Genomic DNA, 23,695 nt, shown 5'->3' on the forward strand with positions numbered 1-23,695 from the left:
GAGGGAGAGGAGAGGGAGAGGAAAACAAGGAAGATCGTCAACCATGCCAAGGATACGTGACGCCATCCTGTCAGGGTAGAATGGCTCGAGGGCCTCGACCTTCAACGCAGTTAAGAGTCTGAGAGAAAGATGAAAAGAAGGGGAAAGTTGTGAATATGTTGGAGGGGGGAGGGGAGGGGAGAGGAAGCGGGGGGAGGTGGACGAGGAGGAGGATGTATCTTCACCTTCTCTCCTACTCCCACGAACTTGATGGGTTTTCCTGAGACTTGCCGGACGGACAGAGCAGCACCTCCTGCATGGAGAGCTCAGCAGCAGCAGCAGCAGCTGGAAGCCTCCTTGCCTCTCGTGTCGCCGTCGAGCTTGGTGAGCACAGCTCCTGTGGTGGGTGAGAGGAGAAGGAGAAGAAGGAGGAGAAAGAGAAGGAGAAGAAGGAGAAGAAGGAGGAGAAGGAGGCAAGAGCCGGGCGAAGAAACGAGTCGAGGAGCGAGGAGAGAACAGGGACGGGATGTGAGCTGACGATTAGCGGATAGACATGGAGAACAAGAGGAGGAGAAAGCTGAGGGAGGAACAGAGCAAAGGAGGAGGAGGAAGAGGAGGAGGAGGGAGGAGGAAGCCTTAGACCTGTAATGCCGACTGCATCGTTGAAGGCCTGGAATATATATCATGTCCTGCCTGCATGCAAGCGAGCACTTTACAACCTTTGTCAAGTTTGCGGCCTCTTGTCCCGTCATGGCATCGACGACAAGCAGGACCTGAAGGCAGCTCAGTATGACAGAGAGAGGTCAGCTGGACGACAGCTGGAGGGAGAGCAGCATGTAGTGGGGCTTGAGGCGAGGAGGAGCTAGTGAAAAATTCTTGACCTCTTGGGGCTGAACGATGTTCTTGATGGCCTTTAGCTCGTTCATGAGCGGCTGGTCGATCACCTGACGCCCAGCTGTGTCGATGATGAGGGTGTCAAACCCGTTCTGAGCAAGACCATGATCAGAGGGCTGCTGGGCAGGAGCTGGGAGAGGCTGAGCTTACAATCGTGGCATAGTTGTAGGCATCCCTAGCAATGTCCACCGGACTTGCGTCCAGACCCTGAGGAGCAGGAGTCATGGGTGAGAGAAGGGGAGGAGAAGGAGGGGAAAGAGGAGGAGCAGAAACAAGGACAAGGACGGAGTATGTTGAAAGAGGAGGGAGGGAGGGAGAGGAAGGCAATATGCAGATGAAGGAAGAAGGCGATAGGCAGATGAAGGAAGAAGGCGATATGCAGATGGTTTCATTGACTTGTCTGTGTCCTCACCTTGGTGAAGACGGATGTGTTGGTCTGAGCTGCCAGCTGCTCCAGCTGCTCAATCGCTGCTGGCCTGCAGAAGTTCAGCTGCAGAGCAGACGCCTCGTCCTCCTCCACCTGTAGACGTCGCAGGCAGCAAGCAGGACCTGGCAGGATATTTAGAATTCGACGAGATGATTTGCAAAGAGGAGAGGAAGGGAGTTCGAAAGGATATGCGCAGACAGGAGAAGGATCAGCAATAATGGAAGGAGATACACTCGGAAAGCGTGTGGAAGATGAAGACAGGAGCAGGAGAAGCAAGAAGAGCAGTGAAAGGGTTCAACACACAGCGACCGGGTCGACTACTCACTTTGCGGGGAGGATTTTGTTGTTTGCAAAAGAGGGAGAGCTTCGCTGTTGCAGTTGTCTTACCCGTACCCTGCCAGAGGCTTCAGCATGGCATGCAAGTAGGAGATCAGGGTCAGGGTCCGGGTCAGGGTCCGGGTCAGGGTCAAGAGGAGGAGGAGGAGGAGGAGGAGGAGGAGGAGGAGGAGGAGGAGGAGGAGGAAGAGGAGGAGGAATTGCCTGAAGTCCGGTCATGAGGATGACAGTAACTCCTTTGCTCTCCCTGGCAAGAGGAGACGCGTCTCCTCCGAGAATCTTGGTGAGCTCCTCTTGCATGATCTTGACAAACATCTGCCCGGGGGACACGCCCTCCACCACCTTGGCTCTGTCAGACGTCGAGCATGCATGAGGAGGACGGGAAAGGTGGAGTAGGAGGAGCAACGAGCAAGGAGCAAGGAGCAAGGAGCAAGGAGCAAGGAGGGGGGGGGGCTGGGGGAGGGAAGGGGAGGGGAGAGAAGGAGGAGGAGGAGTATGGAGTTGGAACGTTTACCTGCATGCCGACTGCTCGCTGGCGGATCTCCTGGATGAGGGAGGTGGCGACGTCCAGGTTGACATCAGCTTCGAGCAGAGATCGTCTCACATCCTTGAGCGCTGTCTCAATGTTGTTTTCTGTTATGGTCTTCTTCCCGGTCAGCCTGCTCGCAATGGTCAGCGCTCCTGCTCCTGCTTCTGCTCCTGCTCCTGCTCCTGCTCCTGCTGCTGCTGCTGCTGCTGCTGCTGCTGCTGCTGCTGCTGCTGCTGCTGCTGCTGCTGCTGCTGCTGCTGCTGCTGCTGCTGCTGCTGCTGCTGCTGCTGCTGCTCCTACTCCTGCTCCTGCTGCTGCTGCTGCTGCTGCTGCTGCTGCTGCTCCTGCTCCTGCTCCTGCTCCTTTCCCTCCCAATCCTCCTGTTCGCTCTCTTGCCTCTTGAGTGTTTCGTCGAGCCGGCCGGTGAGCTGGTCAAACATCATCCTCGTGCTTGTCAGCGCAGGTCTGCTTCGCTGCGAGCACAGAGGAGCCGGCAACCTGCCGCTCATTGCACTGAACCCTGCCAAGCAGTGAGGAGAGAAAATGATGGAGCGCGATGAGAGGAGGGGAGGCGAGAGGAGGTGAGGGAGGGGAGAGGATAGAAGGGGAGAGGATTTCACGCCAACATTCAGAGCAGGAGGTGAGAGGGTGCATGCCATGCTCATCATGCCGCCTCTTGTTCCGAATGTTGTTATGTGCCAACTACCTGAACGAGCTGCTGGCATGAGCGAAAATGCTGAGCCGGAAGGGATGACGAGCCCTAAGAGAACAACGGCAGAGAGCATGAGGAAGTTTGTCCTGAAGGAGGAGGAGGAGGAGGAGGATGCGAGGCAAGCAGTATGTGCTGCTCCCTTCCTCCTCGTCCTCGTCGACGAGCGACAGGGGGCCGCCATGGTGTTAGCTGCTTTGTACCAGTTTAAAATGTTTTATATGTTAATATAACTTTTAAAAAATCAGTCACTACCAATGCCTATCCAGATTTTACTTATAGTTGAGTAAAGATACTTGATTTGCGGGAAGGAAATGGCGAGCATGTCTTGGAGTGATCTCATGGTTGTTGGGCCATCGCTCATGGTCACAACATGAGAGACACAAGAGGCTGCTGGATCCGTTCTTGCTGCGATGACCTGCATGGATCCTTGCTCAACGTGTTCCTCTCGCCTCGTCCGTGTACCCTCTTAATTGTTCCAGACTTGTCACACATCGCCAGGAGACAACTCAGAGCATCGTTTTCCGTTCACATCAGTTGAGATTGACATGTTCAGAATCTTGAGGAGATCATGTTGCTGATGAGTGTTGTTTGTGCTCACCATAACGAGCTCTCAGTGCACGAGGTTCCTAGGATATCTGCAGCAAAACATGAAGGCTCGATCTTCGGCCTTACGAGCAGCTTCAAGAACCGCTCCAATCACTCCCCTCACCTCCAGTCAGCCAATGCAGCCGCCAAGGGGCACAGCCAACCCTCTAGAGGTTCTACCTCCAGATCCTGTGAGCAAGAAGTCGACTACCCGTCATGGCTCTGAGCAAGAAGTCGACTACCCGTCAAGGCTCTGAGCAGCCTGAAGGCTGGCAGTGAGACTAGGAGCTGTGTGATTCAGCGCTATGACTTGACAGGGGCTATAATATATCTTGACAACGCTTCTCGCGAACAGGAACATAACAGCATGAGTTGATACAGGTTGTACTAATACATGTTGATAAACGATGACTCTACCCGAGACAACCTCAACTATCTACATAGGACAAGCATCAACATCGAGATTCATGTCAAACGTCAGGTCCCGCTCCTCCCTCTTTCTCTATTTTGCCACACGGACGGTACCTGTCACTGCCTTGCGGCATATGGGACAAGTCTTGGTCCTCTTGCAATCCTCGCACACGCACTTGTGCCAGCAGGGAAGGAACGCGCGAGTGAGCTCTCCCTCCCGACACACTGCACACCTTCTCGACTCGTTGCTCACCAGCACCTCACGATCCACTTCCTTGAGCATCGCTCGCAGCAGCAGGAACGAGGTTCGCTTGTGCGGCTGCTGCCCCCAGCACAGCTCCATGGTCGAGTACACCTTGTCAGGACACGTCGAGCTGGGCAGCCTTCCTGGGACCTCTCCTCGGAGCACGCGGTCCTTCACCTCTCGCGGCGTCTTGAGGTGGGGGAAGGGCAGCGATCCCATGGACCAGATCTGCCACAGCACGATGCCGTACGACCACACGTCGCTCTTGGACGAGTGCGTCCCCGACGAGATCGTCTCCGGCGCCTGCCACCGCACGTCGTCCTCCCTCGAGCTCACGCGCCCCTGCGTCCTCTCCCCCCGGCGGGGAAGGAAGAGCGAGGAGAGGTAGTCGGCGACCTTGACGCGCACGCTCCGGTAGTCGCTGGCATGGAAGCTCATCACCATCAGGTTGTGAGCAGCGAGGTTGCAGTGGATGATGCCGTTCTGATGCAGGTGCAGCATCCCCTCGCACGCCTGCTTCGCTGCCTCCACCAGCACCACGTTGCTCACTCCGCTCCCACCTGCCTTGGCCGTCTGCAGGACGCGGTCAAGCGATCCCATGGAGGAGAACTCCATGACCAGCGAGTTGAAGCCCACGGGCTCGTTCTGCGCTACTCCCAGCAGCTCCACGATGTGCTCGTGCTTGCCTGCCTTCCTCACAGCGTCGCGCAGACACACACTCTCATGCAGCCTGTCCCCCTTGTCCTTGGTGGACGTCACCGTCACCGTCCGGATCTTACCTCCCTGCTGCTTCCACATCGCTCGAAGAACATGCTTCGACTGGCTCTTGCTCGAGAGCGTCTTCTCGATCACAAGCTCGCCTTTCTTGAAGAGAGCGATGCCGTCGACCTGGAAGACAAGTTCGCATGAGGTCTGGCCCAGCGAGTGGATCTCTCCTATCTCCAGGTCTTTCTCCCGTGGTTTCATCTGAGCATTGCTGATGGTGATGGGTAGAAGAGGAGCGATGCTGGTCGACAGCCTCTTTCTCGCTTGCCTCTCCTTCAGCTTAGCCTCACAGCATCCTCTCCTGTTGTAGACGCAGAAGCAGACGATCACCCCTCCCAGTATCACAGCAAGAGCGACAAGGCAGCCATACACATACAGCTGAAAGCTGTTGGAGGTTGGAGGTGATGGAGGAGGAAGGCTGCCTTTCAAGGAGGCGGGGGATTGAACCTGCGCAAGAGGAAGACCGTAGACGGCCAGGGCCGTGTTGATCCTCCCGGCGTCGAGCATCGCCAACACCTTGCTCGGGTCTGAGCTCGTGGCGTCGATCAAGTACTCCACGTCTGTCGACGGGCTCCTGCGTGAGGTCGGGCCCGCGGCGACGCTCTGGATCTCGATGGAGTCGAGCTGGACGCCAGACGCGAGAGCGATCGCCTTGCGAGACAGGAGGGCCTTGTCGTAGGTGAAGTTTGAGGTGATCAGAGGGAACCTCAGCGTCAGCGTCACAACCTTACTGGCCGTCGACATGTCAAACTTCCCCCAGGACAAGTCCTTCAGCGAGATGTTGCAGGACGAGGAGCCGACGAGCGACGTCATGCCTGACGGGCACGAGTCGCACGAGGACGCTTGCGCGTTCGCCTGGTAAGTCCCGTTGAGGCACCACGAGCAGGAGGCTGAGGGACCGTCGGAGAAGCTTCCGGGAGAGCAGGAGAGACAATTCGTGAGAGAGGTAGAGCCTGGCAGTTTCATGTACGTCCCCAGAGGACAAGCTGTGCACTTGATCTGACCCGTAGAGCTCGAGTACTCGCCGATCGGACACTCCAGGCACATGGTCATACTGTTTGCTCCTTGATTCTGCCCATACGTTCCTGCTCTGCATGGCAGGCAGGCGGAGGAAGAGGAGGCGCCAGTATTCTCATTGTAAGTCCCAGCAGGGCAGAGAGTGCAAGCGGTTGATCCTGCTCCTTCCGTGTACGATCCGGCAGGACAGCTTGAGCACATGGACGCTGAAGAAGCCCCAGCAGTTCCTATGAAGGTCCCAGCAGGGCACAGGGCGCACGAGGTGGACTGTGTTTGTTGTGCGTACGATCCTGCTGGGCAGATGGTGCAACTGGAAGAGGAGCTCGCTGCTGCATAGAATCCAGGCTGACAGGGGACGCATGCTGACGGACTGCTCCCTCCTGGTGATGGAGAGGCTGTGCCAGGGGCACAGCTGATGCAAGTGCTGGAAGACGTCGCTGCCGTAGCTTGAGAGTACTTGCCTGCCACACAGAGAGTGCAAGTGCTCGCCTTGTTCTGTTCCGAGTACGAGCCCGCGGCACATTGCGTGCAAGTGGTATCCGACGAAATGCCCGCACTCGCTGCAAATGTGCCTGCGACGCATTGCGCGCAAACAGTGGACATGGAAGAAGCTTGGCTGATGGTTCCTGGAGGGCAGTGGGAGCACACCGACGATCCTGCACTCGTCTGGAAGGAGCTGGCAGGACAACTCAAGCACGCGCTCGGTGACGAGGCTCCCGCACTTGATGAGTAGGTCGAGGCGGGGCAACTCGTGCAGACATCAGCTGAAGTTGCTCCTACCGAGGAGGAATAGGTCCCAGCCTTACAGAGACTGCAGGAGCTCGCGGATGGCAAGCCAGTGGCTGTTGAATACTTTCCAGCTTCACAGTCTTGACAAGTCATGGACGAAGAGGCACCAACAGTTGCCGAGTACTTCCCTGGTGGACAAGCATCGCACTGAGTGACGCCAGTAGAGGAGGAATAGAAGCCAGCGCTGCATTGAAAGCAGAGTGATTGTCCTTGAGCTGTGTTGTATGTTCCAGCCGGACAGTCTTGGCAAGCGGCAACAGAGGAGGCGCCAGGATTGGCCGAGTACTTCCCTGGCAAACAAGCATCGCACTGAGTGGCGCCAGTAGAGTAGGAATAGAAGCCAGCGCTGCATTGAAAGCAGAGTGATTGTCCTTGAGCTGTGTTGTATGTTCCAGCCGGACATTGATCGCATGTACGAGACGATGTGGCAGAAGCAGTGAAGTGCCCGGCAGGGCAAAGAGTACAAACGACATCACTGGTGGCTGAACCTGAAACACGAGTGTCAGAGCGCTAGAGCAAGAGTTCAATGCGTACATGGTGCGAATACATATCGGCCTGCGCTGCAGCTTGACGAGCATGGAGTGCAAGAGGTAGCAGCAGCTCCTGAGGAATAAGAGCCACTAGGACAAGACGAGCAGGAACCCGATCCGGAGGAGTCCTTGAAGGTGCCGGCAGGGCATGCGGTACAGCCTGATCCCTCATACCCGGGGGAGCACTGACAAGCGCTGGCAGAAGTGCTTCCTGCTGGCGACGTTGAGTGGGCCGGGCACGACTGGCAGGACCTGTAGGACAAGGCGTGTCAGAAGATGAAGTCCATGCACCTCAGAGCTCACCCGCCGCTCATGTACTGTCCTGCCGGACAAGAGGCTGGTGCGATGGTGTAGGTGCAGTCTGGGACCCGGTAGACTGTTCCTCCCGTGCTCCACACGGCTGAGAGAGTCAAGGACCCACTGCTAGGAAGGCTCACCGATGGGATTGAGTTGACCCCGCAGCCTCCTGAGCTAGTCCTCACGATGTACTCGCCTGAGCGGGGAAGCTGATGGACTGCGACGATCCAGCTGTGATAGAGGACCCGCAAGCAGCAGAGCTCAAGCGAATCGTGACGGAGCTGCTGGAGGCTACCGTCCCATGATGCCGGTATCTCGTACCCACGCTGATGCTTCCTGAGCAGCCGATGTATGACGCGTACCCATGGCAGCGAGGAAGAAAGGCAAGGTCAATGAGGAGCAGCAGAACGAGAGGATAGAGAGTGAGACAGGACGATCCTTGCATGATCTTAGAGATGTGTGAATGTATTCGAACTTGTGTCAGGCGATGGTCTTGACTCTCTTCTTCTTCTCTTCTTCTCTTCTTCTCTTCTTCTCCCTTTCTCTCTCTGCTCGCTCACACCTCACTTGCAAGGTCACTTCTGCACCACATTCTTTACCCATGTCCCCCTGATTTTTTACCCAGGCTATCCCACCCCTTACTTCCCCCTCAAGGTGCATCCATATATGGATGCGGGGGTGCTGCTTCCATTCTGAAAGGCAGGGATCTTTTGTCTTTACTCAAAGTTAAGTGAAAAATCAGAACGAGGACCGTGATCAGGAGAGTCGAGGAGGCTTGACCCGGGCCGGGCCTGACACTGCAGGGATCACTGATTGAGCTTTCAAGTTCCGGGCCTCTCACTACAGCACTCAGTCAATCAGTCACTTACTGCCGCGTCTCAGTGACGGACCGTACTGACAGATCATCATCATATTGGGGGGGAGCTTGCGTGGTAGGAGTCGAAGTGCTTCCTACCTTTATAAAGGCTCTCTCTCTAGCCGCAAGTTGCCAAGTTTAGGCCTCTCATCCAAAGCCACAATTTCTTTGATTGATCTTCGAATAGGAAATCTTGATCTTTGAGTAGGATCAAATGGAACTTCCAGGAGATCTGGCGGAAGTTTCATGTCATGGAGCTAGGCTGTGGCATGCATAACTGGAGCTACTTGAAGGCTGGATCGGTTCAGATGCCTTGAAACGGATGTTCCAATCCGATGATCTCCGAGGCTCGCGCCGGCAGCAATCTCTGGTCACAAGTTCTTTACGGTGGCGACTCGGCGAGCAAACTTCTCTCGTCTCAGAGTTCTTTCTTATCTTCACTCTTATCTTATCCTCTATCTCTCTTCATTGCATCCGCTCGCTACGCATCTCCCTTAAGAGTCTCTGTACTGCACATCTAACAGCCCTGCATGAAAATCTTCTTCAGAATGGACAATCCTTGAATGGTTGAAAGTTGCCCACTCAGCATAACTGTGAACTTGACGCAGGCGGTCTCATCGTATCTAACTAAAAAAGTAAGTTGACTCAGTTTGAACTCAACCAAGACGACTCATTTCTGGATTTTGTGTGCATTAAACTCGGTCTTAAGCAAAAACTGTCTCATTATTACAACCAAGGTCGATGTAGTCACTTGAAGCCTCCGGTTGTGCTCCGGAGCCTCCGTCACCGTCTCGGAGGATGAGCAACGGCCCCGGGGGGGGGCCGGGGGTCAGGTCCGATCACCAACTGTGAAGGCTCCTGTTAGTGTCCGTGAGACCGTCTTGCCAGAAGTTCAAGGCATCGGCCCCCGTCGGGTGATCGGACCGGCGGCCCGGCCGGCCCGGCCGCCGCCGGGCCGGGCGCCGGGCGCGCCCGGTCGGACGCCGGTCCCGGAGTCCGACGGTCAGGCCCGTTTTTAGTCCGAGCAAGCTCGCCTCAACGGTCAGGTAGAATGGGACAGCGGTCAGCAAACCTTGCTGTGGCGCAGAAGCCTTGGACCTGCCAGAGCATGGGAGGAGGATGGCGATGGGGTCAGTTTTCTCGTGCGCTGCCATTGTCTGTGCTGCTCCCTTCGCTCTTGGACTCCTCCAGCACACATGAATGCAGTCCCAGCACGCACGTCAACAAGATCGTGTACTTCGTGTGTACCAGCAACACCTGTCGCAGCCCCATGGCCGAGGTCATAGCGAAGCGATGGCTGGCGGAGAGACATCAGGTTGAGGTCGAGAAGCTGGAGGAGAAGACAGGATGGGTGGTGAGATCAGCTGGTCTCACTGAAGATTACGAAAAGGCTGGATCGCCTGCCTCAGCAAACAGCATCACAGCGATGAAGAAGGTTGGCATTACACTCGCAAATCACAGCAGCAAGATGCTTAAAGGCCAGGACGTGGAGGAGGCTCTTGCGATCTTCTGCATCACGGCAAGGCATAGAGATTGGGTCCTCCACATGTTCCCAACGGCAGAGACCAAGGTCCGGGTTCTAGAGAGAGATGTTGAGGACCCGTGGCACAAAGATCAGGTTCGGCGATTAGAAGAAGACAGGCGGGCTAACATAGTCGCAGGTTGCGTATGATGTGTGTGCATCTCAGCTACTAGAGGTCGTTCCGCGAATTTTGGCGAAGGAGTTCAGTTATCTGATAGAAGCAGAAACGCGTGGAGAGAGGTAGCAACTTTCAACGAATGCATCAAACGCACGCACTCAACGTTGAATGTCCTATCCATTGCAGAGTTGTTGGCACTGAGCATAGGCAAGATATCACATTTGGTCTTGGGCTATGAGGTATCTTCTTAACCTTCTCCTACTTGGTCGTTCTTGAACATGAAGGAGGAGGCCCTAGACAAGTGAAAAGCTTTCCCTGCACTGCTTTATGTGGATCGTATTTGTTCATAGAATACGCTCAATGACATGCATAACTTGTTGTTTCTTCCTGATTAATCGTAATTTCAGCTTCAATGATATTGTCCGGTGTCTGTTGCCTTTTGTTTTGTTGTTGTAGTGCAACAAACTAGAACGGAATGAAATCAAACGATTTTGTCAATTTGTTGCAAGGGAGTGGAAAGGAAGGAGAGACCGGACGGTGCATGAGGTGAGGGTGTGGAAGGAGAAGGAGAGAGGAAGGGAATGTGGCAGCAGGCAGGAAGAGGCAACGAAGTCTGGGATGGACGTTTGAACCGGAGGGCAAGGGAGACGTGAATCGAGAAAGCCAAGGTGCTACAAGATCAGTTTCGTATAGTTTTTCCGATCCGGTATTATCTCCTTGTCTTCTCTCCTTGTCTTCTCTCCTTGTCTCCTCTCCTTGTCTTCACTTTATGATATCTCAACAAGAGATCTGACCTGTTGCCTTCCCAACAAGCCTCTTGTTAACCCCTGGGATCCTGGCTCATTCCCGTGATGGTTCATTTCGTTCTTACAGCCTTTCGTTCACCTTTCGTTCATCATCTCATTCTTTCTTGTTCGCCATCCCCCCCCCCTCCAAACCACCAGAACCAGAACACCTCCCCCCTCTCCCCCCTCACTTCCTTTTCCGCTGTCTTCATCTGCATTCTGCTTCCCTTGTCTTGCTACCCCCTCATCCTCACCCCCTTTGGCATACTTTCCCCCATTATGTTCCCTTTTTCCTTTCATCTTTCAACCCTCAACTTTCAAGTCTTCCACCCTCCCTGGTTATCCTCCGCTCTTTCTAGATGTATCTACTTAAGAACTGCTCTCCTCCTTTTCTCAACCCCTGGTCTCTCTTTCTCCTTGACATCTCTGCTCGTCTTGACCATTTCGTCTTTGCCTCATGTTTGCTGCTGCTGCTGCTGCTGCTCTCCTCTCTTGCCTCCCACCCCTCCAGTATCACCTGCTTCATCGCCATCCCGCCACCCCCGGTCATAAACAAGTTTGTGTGAGGGAGGACAGTGTTTCCTGGTCGATCATTCTCACTAGGTTCACTTTGCTGTCCTGGCACTGCCAAATCGGGGAGATGCGACAACACTGTCATGGGGGGAACACAGGATGCAGAGGGAAAGGAGCAGAGGAGAGGAGACAATGGTGAGGAGGAGAGAAGAGGATACAATGGTGAGGAGGAGAGAAGAGGATACAATGGTGAGGAGGAGAGGAGAATGGACAAGCCCGAGGAGGAGATCGTCTGGGTGCGACTCTCTGTCTGGTCTCACTGATTGCCAAGTGGCAGATGCTGCGGTAGGTCGACGGAGCATGAGATGTCGTGGAGGAACGAAATCCATCGTTTGCTCATCGTCGCTCAACCGGCTGCGCGAGGACTGGCAGCAGCAGTGGCGGTGGCCATGCTGGGTGAGCATGGGATTTGCTTCTAGGATCATAGGCTGACATGGAAGCAAGAGACGAGGAGAGCATCGGAGATCGCCTTCGGAGATGACAATGATTGGCTCCTCCCCCACTTCCTCCTGGTGCTCCTGCTCCCCAACTTCAGATGACCTCCTCTTTCTTTTATCTCTGTCTCTGTCTCTGCCTCTGCCTCTGCCTTCTCCAACCCCCTCGCTCTGACATGCCGAAAATGTGCTGAGTCTCCTCCGTCTGGCCCCGCTTCTCCTTCCTTATTGTCCAGTGCGACGTTGGCTGACATGCGATGGCGACAGCGCAAGATCGAAGTGCAGCAGAGGTGCGGGGGCGAGGAGCTTGACCATCAGGAGGAGGAAGGAGGAGACTCTCCACGAGCATGCAGCACGAGTGCGAGGCAGCGAGGAGGAGAACAAGGGGGACTGCATGACAGCATGTGACGGGCGATGCTCTCGTCTCCTCCTCTCACTCAGTTGTCAGAAAGGCGCCAGACCTCGAGTCACCGGCTGCGCATCGTCCTCCTCTTCCTCCTCCGTTGCCGTTGCCTCTTCCACCCTCCAAGCATGCCGCGTCCTTGGAAAGTTTGTACGCGTCTGCTCTTGAGGTAGAGGAAGGAGAAGCATGCGGTCATGCATGACGATGCTTTGTAGGGGAGGACAGAGGTGATGCGACTGCTGATTGAGGATGACGTCGACGTGCAGGGAAGGAACAGGTGCAGCTTGAAGGAGGGAGGGGCTGTCTGTGAGCCTTCCCAGGCAAGGACTGCAAGCTTTGCACGCTGCTGCGGTGTCTGGACACGCCGAATGCCTCAAGTAGGTCTGAATGGGGAAGCAAGTGCATGGAAGGGGAGGAAGTGAGGGGGGGGAGGGGCTGGAGCTGAGGAGGGATTTAGAGGGATGAACGACTAAGGAGGGGGATGAGAGATAAGGAACAGCGCTCAATCTCTCATGGTTCAGGTTGCTTCTTGCCAGCCACGCAAATCCAAATGCGAAAACGAATGATGGCAGGACGGGGCTAGCGCTGTCGGCGATGATGGTGAGCTAGCAAGAGGATGGAGGGGCTAGCTGGGAGAGAAGACAGCAGCGGGTTGGATCGATTGAATCACATTGAGCGATGGGAGGGGGAGGAATGGCGGGTGACTGATGATACTGTCATGGCAGGGGCATGTGTCCTGTCTGGATGTGCTGCTGGTAAGTTTCAACCCGTTGACTTGAAAAATATGAAACGGGGAACAGGAGGAAGGAGCCGACCCGCAGCTCTGCGATGCCATGGGTTTCACTCCAGTCAACTGTGCAGTCATGAGCGGGTGAAGCTTCTGCTTCTGCTTCTGCTTCTGCTGCTGCTGCTGCTACATACTTGCTCTTGCGTGCACTTGCTCTGATTAGCTGTCTTGTGTCTTCTTGATTCGTTCTCCCATCATGTATCAGTCACAGTGTCCCCTCCCTTCTTGTTCACCTCGCTTGCAGGCGAGTAGAGGCCGTCAGGTTCCTCGCTGCCCGCATGAGTGCGGACAGAAGCGAACAGGAACAGGACAGCGCGAGGAGAAGGGAAGAGGTCGATTGCAAGTTTGCTGCCCTCATGTAACCCTTTCCTCGTATTCACATCGACCTGATGATTTTTCAGCGATCAGGCGAATCGAGCAAGAACCAAAAGTTAGTAATCGTGCTTCTGCTCCAGTTCCTGATCCTTTTATCTCCCCCTCAATCAACTACCTACGATGATCTTCATCGTAGTTCTCTCGTGCGGCTCTTGACCTGATCTCTCAGACTCTCTCCTCGCCGAAGTCTCTGCTGGCTTTCTCGCCACCTGCTATCTCGCGTCGATTCTTCATGCTCCTGCTCGCGATCTCGATGCACATCAAACTTGAAATTTGGACAAGAGGCCATTCAGGAGCAGCAGCAGCTTCCGATATTGGGCAGGGGCGAGGAGGAGGACACCCAGAGCATCAAGTTGAAAAGTATCACATTCTCACTGGAAGATTAAATCGATTGCTCGCAAGCTCCTGCAGAAATGCGCTGATTTCCTCAGGAGGTAAAACATGCCGCAAAAGCTTCTTCACTTCCTCTACCGCTCTCGTCTAGTTCAACATAGTTAACCATCACGCGAAAACATGAGTCAGATTTCACCTGTTCGGGCGTGAGTGCTCCATGCAGCAGATTCAGCATGAGTCCCTGCACGTTGCGATTGCCCAGCATGCTTCCGAACATATTCTCAATGTTCCGCCTGGCATCAAATGAGTTACGAAGGAAACTGAGGAGGAACTTTATGGAGATATGAGGAAGAGACGGATAGAAGGAGAACAACCAAAGGTGCGGTAGGATCGCATACCTCAGCGCAACTCGTTGTACTTGTGAAATGGGCAGGCGAAGGTCGCCAACAGGAGGACATTTGAACCAAAACCTGAAGACTCGATCACTTGCATGTATGCAGAAGCATCGGCTGCTCACGTCAGGCTGACAGTCTCTTCCAGGTTGATCACATGATGCCACCAGTAGCTTGGAATATACAACATCTCACCTTCCAGTGCCAAGTCAACGTCGTTCATTTGAACCCACCTCCTCTCCCTGCTCCCTCGTCCTGCGCCCCCTTCCCCCCCCCCTTATCCGTCGTTCCCTCTCCTACCGGGATGTACGATGGCCTCATATCCAGAGGCTCGATCGAAGTTTGGAAAGAGCATTCGATCGTGGCTGGGCATCTGACCGAAATAATTTCCATTGTTGTCCAACGTTGGCCAACCCATCCGAAACACGTCCACCTGCCATGCGGTTCAGCCTGCCAAGACAAGCGAATCGTCCTCCATCACCATGGACTGCCTATCACATGCATGATGGAGAGGAAACGGATACATCTTCCCCCACTCGGCCGGGCTGAACAACATGACTTGTCTGGTACACGAAACCAATTCATTTCCCGCTCACGGTGCCTCGTTGTGCACTTACTTCCGTCCCTGAAGCTGGCAGAAGAAGTTGTGTTGCTCGTCATAGTGTGCGGGGGTCACATGGCCCGTCGTTCCAACCAGCAGAAGATTGGTCGTCAAATCACCAAACCCCAACTGCACAAAACTAGTGAGGAATCTAGGCCCGCTGTATTCCTTGCCGCACCTGCGCTTTCCACCCGTACACAGTGCCCCAGTCAACATGCTTAAAATCGTCTAGAATCCTCTAGATCCCGGAGTTCAAAACAAGAAGACAGGACAATGAAGGTCTGACCTCTCCCATTCCTGTCACCAACATCTGCTGTAGGTAATGCCTTCTTCCCGCATGAGACTGCTATAACATCTGTCAGAAGAGCTCCTGCTCCGGTCAATCCATGTCTTCTCACGCTCATTGGAGTAGAGCCAGGGAGAGAAGGGCCCTGCGGCCGTCGGATTGTTTCGACGAAGTCATGGAAGTTCATCTGTTCTCCTATTTAAGCACGAGATGAGGTAGGACCTGTCTACCTGAATCTTCGATGTTGGTGGTGTGTATTCGTATTGCCCTGCATTCTTCTCTTCGTCCCAGTATCTAAAGAAACGGTAAAACAATGCTGATGAATCGACCAGATTAACTTGACTTACTGGAAAAAGTTGCTTTCTGAAGTAAAACGGTGAAGAGGAAATCATTGGGAAAATTTCTTTTAAGTAATCGACATTCCACTTCCCAACGAGAGGCCTAACGAGAGAGACATTGGAGAGAATGACTGGTTCCTCCCTGGAATATAAGTTATCGCCCCGCCATTGCATTGAGATCAAGCATGCGTTACCTTCTAAGAAAATCTATCACAGCTGGATCATCGAAGGAGATGCGCTGAACAGGCTGGCATGGAAAAGGAGGAACGCACGCCATGCTGTGCTCGTCCATCTTTGGATAAACCAATCCAGGACTGTGCAGAGGTGCTGTCTCGAGGTGCACTAACAGAGAATTAGTCTGCTCGAGTGCCAGTTCACCCTCGCCACGGCGTACCTGCTGTTGACCAAGCTACACAGGCCACAGAAATAACAATTTGAAAGAGAAATCCTTGACATAGAAAATCAGGTGTGAAACTGAGAGATGCAAATAGTAGGGGGGGGGGGGGGGGGGGGCGGGGGGGGGAGGGGGGGCTTTAAAAAAAACAAGCAACAAGCATGATACCTGTGAACGAATTCTTGTTGCTGGGTATGTTGATCTTGTTTTTTAGTATATTTCTTGAGCTAGCGATTACAGTCTCAGTGACTTGTTAGCTCGTCACAGCAGCTGTCTAGGCTTTCTCCCGATGCCTCCTGATAGTTTAGGGGTAAGATGAGATATCTTGACGCTCCCAGGAGACGTGACGGTGAGCCTTCCGTCTTTTGTTTCAGCCGATCAATGCCTTTGAGAAGACTTGCTGATTTGCCTTTTTCCAGCAACCAATCTGAGCGTTCCTTCTCAACCACCAACACTGCTCTTCTTTCCTCCTGTCTTTGTTCTCTCTTTCTCTTCTCTCCTGTCAGCTCAGTATCATCCACCCCCTTTCCGATTCCACCATTGTCGCTTAACAACGTTGGTTGTTAACACATATTTCACTTAATTGATTGGTTTTGTGGCTATTTCCTCCAATAGAATACCAGCAGAGGTCTTATTTTAGGCTACTTTTATGTTATTAACCACTTGAGGAAAACCACCAAATTGCAGCCCTATTCACCCTCACCCCCCCGCTTCACGCACACATTTTTTCCCCTCCACCGGTACTTCGACAAGACCCCACCCCTGCTTCTTCCTACGACTTCTTGAATAGATCTCACCCCCCACCCTACCACCACCACCACCACCACCACCACCACCACCACCACCGCCACATTGTCACATGTACCACCCTTTGTCCGTCTCGTCTATAAAGCTTTCATTTTAGACCCTACCCTACCCCCATTTTTTCCTTCGACCCCACCCCTGACATGAAAAAAAATAATATAAAACCTAGAGCGAGAGGTAGCAGGGATTCTTCAAATCACTTAAAGATATAATCGATGTTTCCCTCACCTCTAGCCCATTCTCTCCTACCCCAAACACGATAACCCCACCCTACTGAAGAAGTTGTTTCGGGGGTTCCCAAGGGGTCAATTGGCCAGTAATCCAGAAGGCAGCCCCATGGGTGGGTTTTGGATTGTCATTTCACAATTACACTTATAAGTAAGAGGGGCCTCCTCAGAGGCATACCGGGATGACAGAGATGTCAGGTCACAAAGACAACGCCAACTCTCAAAATTTTCTGTGTTCCAGTTTAGGTTGGCAACTTGATTCAGATTGAAAGGGTCCTTTACCCACGAAATATATTGGCGAGAGAGGGTAATCGATCGCCAACTGGGTCTTGAGGCGCTACCTGTCGGATACTACTTTACTACGAAAGGGACAAATAAAGTATTTTAAAACGAGTGTAATTTCCAAAAAGGAGTATTTTCATTTTCAGTCTGCAGCCGAAATCTGTAAATCGAGATGGCTGACGGAAACGTATGGCTGACCAAACGTGGCAGAAGCACAAAAACAGCCCTTGGGGGTAGTAGTATCAAAATAGGGGTAGGGGTACATAAGGATGTCCAAGAGATACTCAATTTTGAGATAACCCTGGGGGTGGGGTCACCAATTGAAGGGGCCAGGAAGTTTATGGGTAGGGTCAGTATGATGGAAAGGGTGGGGTGATGGTCATCTTGAAATCGGGCCCTCAAAAGTTCCGAACTCTTTTACGGCAAAAGTTTGACTAGAAAGTTCCTGGGGGACAGCAGTTGGCAGGATTACGTTTGGTTCTCGCTGTCTTTTCTCTTCTCGCCGTTTGGCCTGCAGTGCGCCGGTCAGGGCGACTCTCCTGATTGTCCTCGTAATGATCTTCAAGTAACTTTGAGTAGCGGCAAGCGCCGCGCTGCCGCGGCCCGGCGCCGTGCCGTCAGGATGGCAGAGGCGGCGGCCCGGAGGCTCGCCGGCCGGGCTTGGCAGCCGGAGGCTCCGACAGATCATGAGTCGCAGTAAATTGTCTACTGTACAAAGCGAAGCCGCTGAGCAAGCGGCGCCGTGTCGCCGTTCCCTCGGGAGCCGCTCCCGCGAGTCCGTCCCGGTCGGAGCCTGGGCTCCAGGGGACTCCCGGATGAGCAGCTGAAGAAACAATCATTGAATCGCTCCTGAGCTCCGGGAGGCTCGTGGAGCTGCTAAAGAAAAGCTGAAATGGGTGAACGAGGGTGCCTCGGAAACTTGGCCGGGAAAGTCGGGCGGGCGGAGCACAGTGAGGCCGGGGATCAGAAGAGAGTCGGAGCATCCTGATGTTGAGGCTTGTAGAGGGTGTTCTGAAACTGTAGGGGAAGCGTCACCAACAGCGTCGCGGGCAAGAGAGAAAGTAGGGCACCTTTGTGAGGTCGCAGTTGGGGTTGACCTTGCACTGGAGGTAGCGGTCCGGATATCCCTCCCATGTCCTCTCGCATTGCAATGGCGTCGTGGCACCAACAAGCGCCTGGTCGAGGGTCAGCGGGCAGTGGGCAGCAGGCAGAGGCGAAGGAGGATACAGTCGTGGTCGGCTTGCAAGTGCCTCCGCTGCTCACGCAAACCGCCTGCTCGATGACGAAGGTAGAACCTCCAATCTACCGCCTCCTCAGCGTCACAACTTTGGCCTCTCACAACCGCACCCGCGCGACATCTCCTAGGCTGAGCGTCCCGTTCTGGTGGACTGTGCTATTGAGCCCGGTCGAGCAGTACTTGCCCTCGTGCGTCCCTCCCACACACACAGGAGGACAATCAAAGCAGAAGGGCTGGCCAGAGAGAGGGTTGTACTTGCCGACTGCAGACAAGGATGAGGGAGAGCAAAAGGCGCCGCTCGACTTACTGGGGCAGGAGAGGCAGAAGGATGAGGGGTGCACTGAAGTTGGATCCCGAAAATTGTAAGCGCAGCACCCATCAGGCTGAGACAAGTTATAGACAGACAAAATGGCCAAAGAAGAAAAGAGAGGAGGGGAGGGGGGGGGAGGGGAGAAGTCAAAAGGTGAGGAGAGGTGAAGGAGGAGACCTGAGAGCCATAGGTCCCATCGGGGCAGGGCACACAAGCGTCCGAGTCTCCTGCATCGAAGTGAGCGAATGTATGAGCAACAGCTACAACAGTCTGCCTGCTCGGAGCTTGTCCGACCAGTATCCTTTCGCACACTTCATGCACTGATACCCGTATTGGGCGTTTCCACCGTAGCTGAGCAAGCGCCATCAAGTCATTCCCCTGCCTCCTCGCGGCCATGCAGTCGCAAAGATCACCTGCCTGTCCCACATGCAGTTCCACACCTGCAGAGGAGAGCTCAGCACGGTGAAGGGGAGGGGCTGAAGGAGCAGGCTGCAGCTCACTGGCCGTTATCCAAGCAAGCGGCCTCGAGTACAACGATGCAGTAGGCGGGATCGTTGGGATCAGTGCTCCCTGCTCCACACTCATTGACTCCTGAGGGAGAGTTGGAGCCGAGGACCTTGGATAGCGTCAGGCAGGTACAAGGCACTCGAAGATGATCGCACCCTTGACTTGTCCATTGAGCAGATTCCTTTCTTGACGCTCGTCGGCCTGTCCGACCCGCTCCCATCTTCGACAGTTCAGCCCCTCCTCGATCGAGCTTGTCTACTCACCCACGTTGCTCGTCAGATTTCCAGCCTGCGGCTAGAGTGAGGAAGAGGAGAAGGAGACATCGGAAAGCAACCATGAAGGAGCCCTGCACAACGTGATTGGGGTTGTAGATGGTATAGTTGCTCTGCATGCAGAAGTAGCCGGTGTGGTCACAGCAGTAACTAGTGTCTTGCCCTTGGAAGTACTGGATGCAGAAGACATCGGTGTTGATTCTCCCGAGCTGCATTTCAGTCCGTCAAGCTCCTTCACAACGTCACATTCTCACCTGCCCGTCTGCTGCGCCCACAGTCTGCTCATCTTCATCGTCAGAGACTTAACAACTCAACATGTCAACTCACACTGCATTGCCATTGTGTGGCACCGGCAGATGACAAGAGTACGAGCAAGCCGACAAGGCTCTTCATGTAGTTGTCGACAGACTGCAAACGTCATCATGCATGAACCACACTACATCTCCCTCCCATGCTCCCTTCCTGCTCTCACTGGATCTCGCTGGCTCCTCCTCCTACACCACCTCTCCTTCTCTCTCCTTCCCTGCTCCCCTCCATCTCCCCCGCCATGCCCCTGGGCCCCCGCCGCCTCACGACGGCATGAATGAAAACATAACTCAACATTTTGTAGCTGCAGCAAACCCCATTCCTCCTTGCATCCTCCTCGCTCCGCCCCCTGCCCCATCCGACACTTTCCACCTCCTCGCTCCTCTCCCGCTAACCCCATGATCTCTCCACCTCCTCGCTCCTCTCCCGCTATCCCCATGATCTCTCCGCCTCCTCCCTCTCTTCCTTCCCACCTCTTGTTCTTCTTCCGGCCTCTCCGCCCCTGCATTTTTGTATCGGCTCCCTACTCCTTCGGTGTTCCTTCCTTCATCCTCCTTCCCTTGTTGTGGGGTCTGTCGCTGCTGCTGCTCTCTTCGCTCGCCTCTGACATGGGCTGCCACAAGGTCTTCGGGATCAACATGGGCGACAACAATCAGGGCAACGCCATAACGCGCGAGGTTGAGGCGTTTTCTTCCATGTGCCTCCTCTTCCTCCTCCCCCCCTCCCGTCTACGTGTCTACAACCTCATGCCAGCTCAGGTGATCACTGCAGAGCCGGAAGCGACATGGTGGAACTTCAGGCATGCGCCCTGTTTCCGCGAGACCATGATGTACAGCGTCTCCATCGCGACCTTCTTCGGACTGATGGACGCGCGCAAGCGAAGTGCGTCTGCTTACATCCTCTGCCAGTGACACAGCAGCAACCTCCTCCTCTCCTGCTAGGATCATCTTCACAATACATTTAGTCCTTTCTGTCTGCACATAGGCCATGACCTCCCGTTGCTTTCTTTGGAGAAACTGCTGCTGCTCCTTCTTGCCCTCAATTCATTCGATTGCTCCCATTCCATGTTAACGGACTGATTGCATGCTCAGAATCAGCGATCGATATCGGAAACAAGACAGTTGCTGTCTTTGTTGTCACAGCGCTAGGAACTTGGTTCTCTTCTGCTGCCTCCTCACCCTGCGCTGTCTTGCCCTGCCTGCTCCTTGCTGCTGCTTGTTGCGATGCGTGTCGTCGCGGGCTGACGGGGAGGCTGCAGGGGGCTTTGCCGGTGGCAGGTGAGGCAGAGGACGGAGATGATCAGGGAGCAAATGCGCTTCTACCAGAACCAGAAGGTGATGTTGCTTCGCTTCCACCCCCCCTCACAGGCGCTCAGAAAATGGAGACGCTTGGCCCACAGAACTCCGAGAAGACTGAGGGAGCATGAGACAGCAGCAGGACGAAGCATGTGAGAGGCGAGAGAATGAAAAGAGGGAGGGACGAAGGGGAATAGACGTTTGCTCAGCATTGGAAAAATATTGACCTAGAATACCTTATACATTGTTCAAACATTTCACTTCTTACCATTCACTACATGACAGACATGACTTACAAACATAACTTTTGCAATCGTCACTTTCTCTTTCCGCATGAGTCATCGTCTTCGTTGCTTGCTGCCATAGCCAGGGGACGGAATCTACGTTCAGGATGTGCAGAGGCAGTGGCAGCGGCATCACTCGTCTCTTCCTCCTCGATGTACACATTGTCTGCATTGACGGCGAGCAGTGGAGGAGCCGTCGGGATCGGCATGGTGATGATCCCGTGGGTTGTTGCGAGGTTGTAGCTCTGCATCTCTGCGGAAGGGAACAGTCAGACATCAAGACGAGAGGAAGCAGCAAGAGCGAGCGAGATCAGACGAGAGAAGCGGAACATTGAGGGATGAGAGAGCAGGGAGTGAGGCAAAGGCAGTGAGGTAAAGAAACAGAGAGAAGGGATGAGAAGCGAAGGAAGAAACGCAGTTAAGAGCTATGGGAAGTACTCACCAACATCGCCTGGTTGGCTTCTCGCCTGAGTGAAGTATCAGAACCTGTTTTAGAAAGTTTCGTATTTACCGAATGAACGACGTTATCAGCCAACTCAGCCGCTCGCTTTCTTCTCCTGCCCATCCTTGTCAGGCTAAGGGGGAAGAATAGGATGCCTGAGACATGTGGACGACGACGGCAAGGACAGCGAGAGACAGGAAGGCTACTCCACACCCTATAGCGATCCAGGCGGTGTAGGGGAAAGTCTGCTGCAAGGTGAGTGCAGTGAGACGGGAAGAGGTGCCAGCATAGCAAGAGAGGAAGGAGAGTGATTATCAACCGCAGAGGTAGCAGGAGGAGTCGTTGACGCCGTTGACGAAGCTGGAGCCGAAGATTCGATGTAGGGAGCTTGGACGATGATAGCCCTTGGAAGCCCCTGTTGATGTTCACGTCATGATAGACGAAACCATAGGGTTCAAGTTGCCTGCTTCTGGAGGTTGTCGTTGAGCTTGCTCATGGTGATCTTCGATACAACTTGGTTGGCAGTAGACACAGTCGGCAAGGTGATTGACGTCATGATAACGACGTTGCTCGACGAGGTTGACAGCCTTCTGCTTACGGGAGAAGATGCGGACTGAGTCTCTGTCACCTTGACAATCCTGCGAGGGGAGTGACAAGAGGCAAGAGGGAAGTCGCTCGTCACCGAACGTCTCGCTGCGGGACACCAGCAGTGTTAGCGACAGCAGCGAGGAACAACGACTGTTTTTGCTGAAAGTCTGCCAAGGATAAGGGCATCTGAGCCTGGAAGGTGACTACTGTCTTGGGGGCAGAGGGCGAGGGCTGACAAGCAAGTCAGTCATCATGCACAATCCACTAGCCGCTCTCACTGTCGCCGCCGCGGTCGTCGTGGTTATGGTCTCGATGGAGGAGGTGGTGGAGCTTGCGGAGCTCGTGGAGGCCGGGATCTGGTCGCCATGTCCTCCTGGAGATGTCTCCAGGTACACACTGGCTGCAAACTGGTTGAAAAGAGACGCGTGAATTGCCAGCACCCAAACCCCTTGTGTGCTGAAAGAGAAGCTGGAGCTTGTGATCTCTGTGTCTCCGCTGACATGCCGCAGCAGCAAGTCGTGATCTGCATACGAAGGCTTTTTGTGGATGGCCAGCATCACTGAAAATCGGGCAGCAGAGTCTGCGGGGTTGATCACGAGTCGCCAGCTCTGGTTGAAAGAAGACACATTGAAGTACAAAAATGTCGACTCGCCCGGCTCGAGATCCACCCAGTCTGCATGGGCGGAATCGAGGGGGGTGGTAGAGAGCTCGCAAGCCTCCCCCATGTGGTAGAGGTCGCAATGGCAATAAATTCCCTCGCACTCCCCTGCTCCTTTGCACCCGCTTGGACACGAAGGAGGAGGACAAGAACCTTTGACCACAAAGTTTCCAGTGACCACCATTGATACTGTCTGAGGATTCACCGGAATGTCCCTCCCTGACACATAAAGCAGGTAAGTTCCATTCTTGGGCTTCGTCCACACAACCTGGATGGAGTCTCAGCAGTGGACCAACAGTGTTACAACTTCACCTGCTCATTGTTGTTTAAACGGTCTCGCACGTTGTACGTTCCGTACAGGCTGTTGTGAAATTGTTTGCCATTTCCATACATTGTCACTCCTTCAGGCCCCACGACGGTGAGGTCAACGTCATTGATCAACGCTCGGAAGGCGGAAGGATGTGCAGGGGGATCAGTCCATGCGATGGTGACTCGCAGCTCTGAGCTTTCCTTCACATCGATACACACAGATATCACCTGGCCTTGTGAAACATTGACACCATCCTGAACCCGGAGGACATATTCAGTGCTGTTGTCCATGCGCAGGACGGAGGAGAGGTTTATCAAACCATACCCCTGATCCTCCGAGGGCGTCAACCTGCCTGACTCTCTCCCGATGTGGTTGGCGCTGTGAAGGAGCATGGCTCTGATCAAAGCAGCACAAGGGTTGAAGGGCTGAGGCGCGTGTTGCCAAGAAGTGAGGCCATCGGC

General features: G+C 54.2%; 9 protein-coding genes across 9 annotated transcripts in view; 3 read left to right on the forward strand and 6 right to left on the reverse strand.

Annotated features, from left to right (window-relative positions):
- Positions 1-2,950, reverse strand: part of GUITHDRAFT_201020 (hypothetical protein) — a gene marked incomplete at its 5' end in the record, with an annotated part of 5,707 nt that extends 2,757 nt beyond the window's left edge. The window contains 12 exons of the mRNA XM_005833722.1: positions 10-99; positions 199-293; positions 342-512; positions 622-649; positions 691-762; positions 796-989; positions 1,024-1,080; positions 1,286-1,349; positions 1,394-1,422; positions 1,694-1,978; positions 2,151-2,298; positions 2,466-2,950. Coding sequence (XP_005833779.1) covers positions 10-99; positions 199-293; positions 342-512; positions 622-649; positions 691-762; positions 796-989; positions 1,024-1,080; positions 1,286-1,349; positions 1,394-1,422; positions 1,694-1,978; positions 2,151-2,298; positions 2,466-2,950 — 1,718 coding nt within the window. The remainder of the gene's footprint in view (positions 1-9; positions 100-198; positions 294-341; positions 513-621; positions 650-690; positions 763-795; positions 990-1,023; positions 1,081-1,285; positions 1,350-1,393; positions 1,423-1,693; positions 1,979-2,150; positions 2,299-2,465) is intronic.
- Positions 2,951-4,171: 1,221 nt separating this feature from the next.
- GUITHDRAFT_51522 (hypothetical protein) lies at positions 4,172-4,801 on the reverse strand (the record flags this gene model as incomplete). The annotated part of the gene is made up of 1 exon (XM_005833710.1): positions 4,172-4,801. A coding segment is annotated over one exon (630 nt), but the record flags the coding sequence as incomplete, so codon positions are not given.
- A 954-nt stretch (positions 4,802-5,755) lies between these two features.
- On the reverse strand, positions 5,756-7,180 carry GUITHDRAFT_53588 (hypothetical protein; the record flags this gene model as incomplete). The annotated part of the gene is made up of 2 exons (XM_005833711.1): positions 5,756-6,719; positions 6,786-7,180. Coding segments are annotated over 2 exons (1,359 nt in total), but the record flags the coding sequence as incomplete, so codon positions are not given.
- Positions 7,181-9,422: 2,242 nt separating this feature from the next.
- On the forward strand, positions 9,423-10,249 carry GUITHDRAFT_107563 (hypothetical protein; the record flags this gene model as incomplete). Its single annotated transcript, XM_005833712.1, has 3 exons — positions 9,423-9,989; positions 10,033-10,133; positions 10,198-10,249. 3 exons carry the CDS (start codon positions 9,423-9,425, stop codon positions 10,247-10,249), a joined length of 720 nt encoding a protein of 239 aa, XP_005833769.1.
- A 1,806-nt stretch (positions 10,250-12,055) lies between these two features.
- On the forward strand, positions 12,056-13,355 carry GUITHDRAFT_107564 (hypothetical protein; the record flags this gene model as incomplete). Its single annotated transcript, XM_005833713.1, has 8 exons — positions 12,056-12,093; positions 12,252-12,375; positions 12,422-12,483; positions 12,527-12,583; positions 12,728-12,806; positions 12,932-12,961; positions 13,007-13,077; positions 13,238-13,355. 8 exons carry the CDS (start codon positions 12,056-12,058, stop codon positions 13,353-13,355), a joined length of 579 nt encoding a protein of 192 aa, XP_005833770.1.
- A 362-nt stretch (positions 13,356-13,717) lies between these two features.
- Positions 13,718-16,186, reverse strand: GUITHDRAFT_162927 (hypothetical protein). Its single transcript, XM_005833714.1, has 13 exons — positions 15,881-16,186; positions 15,713-15,766; positions 15,513-15,660; positions 15,211-15,274; positions 14,981-15,040; positions 14,873-14,932; positions 14,711-14,823; positions 14,575-14,638; positions 14,394-14,526; positions 14,219-14,288; positions 14,100-14,171; positions 13,898-13,994; positions 13,718-13,848 (listed from the first exon to the last, which is right to left on the reverse strand). Exons 3-13 carry the CDS (start codon positions 15,608-15,610, stop codon positions 13,732-13,734), a joined length of 948 nt encoding a protein of 315 aa, XP_005833771.1. The 5' UTR covers positions 15,611-15,660; positions 15,713-15,766; positions 15,881-16,186; the 3' UTR covers positions 13,718-13,731.
- A 1,802-nt stretch (positions 16,187-17,988) lies between these two features.
- On the reverse strand, positions 17,989-19,954 carry GUITHDRAFT_107566 (hypothetical protein; the record flags this gene model as incomplete). Its single annotated transcript, XM_005833715.1, has 13 exons — positions 17,989-18,042; positions 18,096-18,200; positions 18,253-18,327; positions 18,373-18,524; positions 18,883-18,923; positions 18,986-19,012; positions 19,073-19,188; positions 19,235-19,299; positions 19,343-19,367; positions 19,414-19,560; positions 19,606-19,629; positions 19,679-19,759; positions 19,925-19,954. The coding sequence occupies 13 exons, from the start codon at positions 19,952-19,954 to the stop codon at positions 17,989-17,991; spliced, it is 942 nt and encodes a 313-aa protein (XP_005833772.1).
- Positions 19,955-20,094: 140 nt separating this feature from the next.
- Positions 20,095-21,083, forward strand: GUITHDRAFT_138132 (hypothetical protein; the record flags this gene model as incomplete). Its single annotated transcript, XM_005833716.1, has 3 exons — positions 20,095-20,539; positions 20,749-20,934; positions 21,025-21,083. 3 exons carry the CDS (start codon positions 20,095-20,097, stop codon positions 21,081-21,083), a joined length of 690 nt encoding a protein of 229 aa, XP_005833773.1.
- A 53-nt stretch (positions 21,084-21,136) lies between these two features.
- Positions 21,137-23,129, reverse strand: GUITHDRAFT_152325 (hypothetical protein). The gene is made up of 8 exons (XM_005833717.1): positions 22,545-23,129; positions 22,361-22,497; positions 22,142-22,316; positions 21,998-22,093; positions 21,841-21,923; positions 21,748-21,793; positions 21,679-21,703; positions 21,137-21,489 (listed from the first exon to the last, which is right to left on the reverse strand). Exons 1-8 carry the CDS (start codon positions 23,106-23,108, stop codon positions 21,269-21,271), a joined length of 1,347 nt encoding a protein of 448 aa, XP_005833774.1. The 5' UTR covers positions 23,109-23,129; the 3' UTR covers positions 21,137-21,268.
- Positions 23,130-23,695: the final 566 nt, after the last annotated feature.

The sequence above is a fragment of the Guillardia theta genome (genome assembly GCF_000315625.1).
Source record: "Guillardia theta CCMP2712 unplaced genomic scaffold GUITHscaffold_29, whole genome shotgun sequence".
Lineage (NCBI taxonomy): Eukaryota > Cryptophyceae > Pyrenomonadales > Geminigeraceae > Guillardia > Guillardia theta.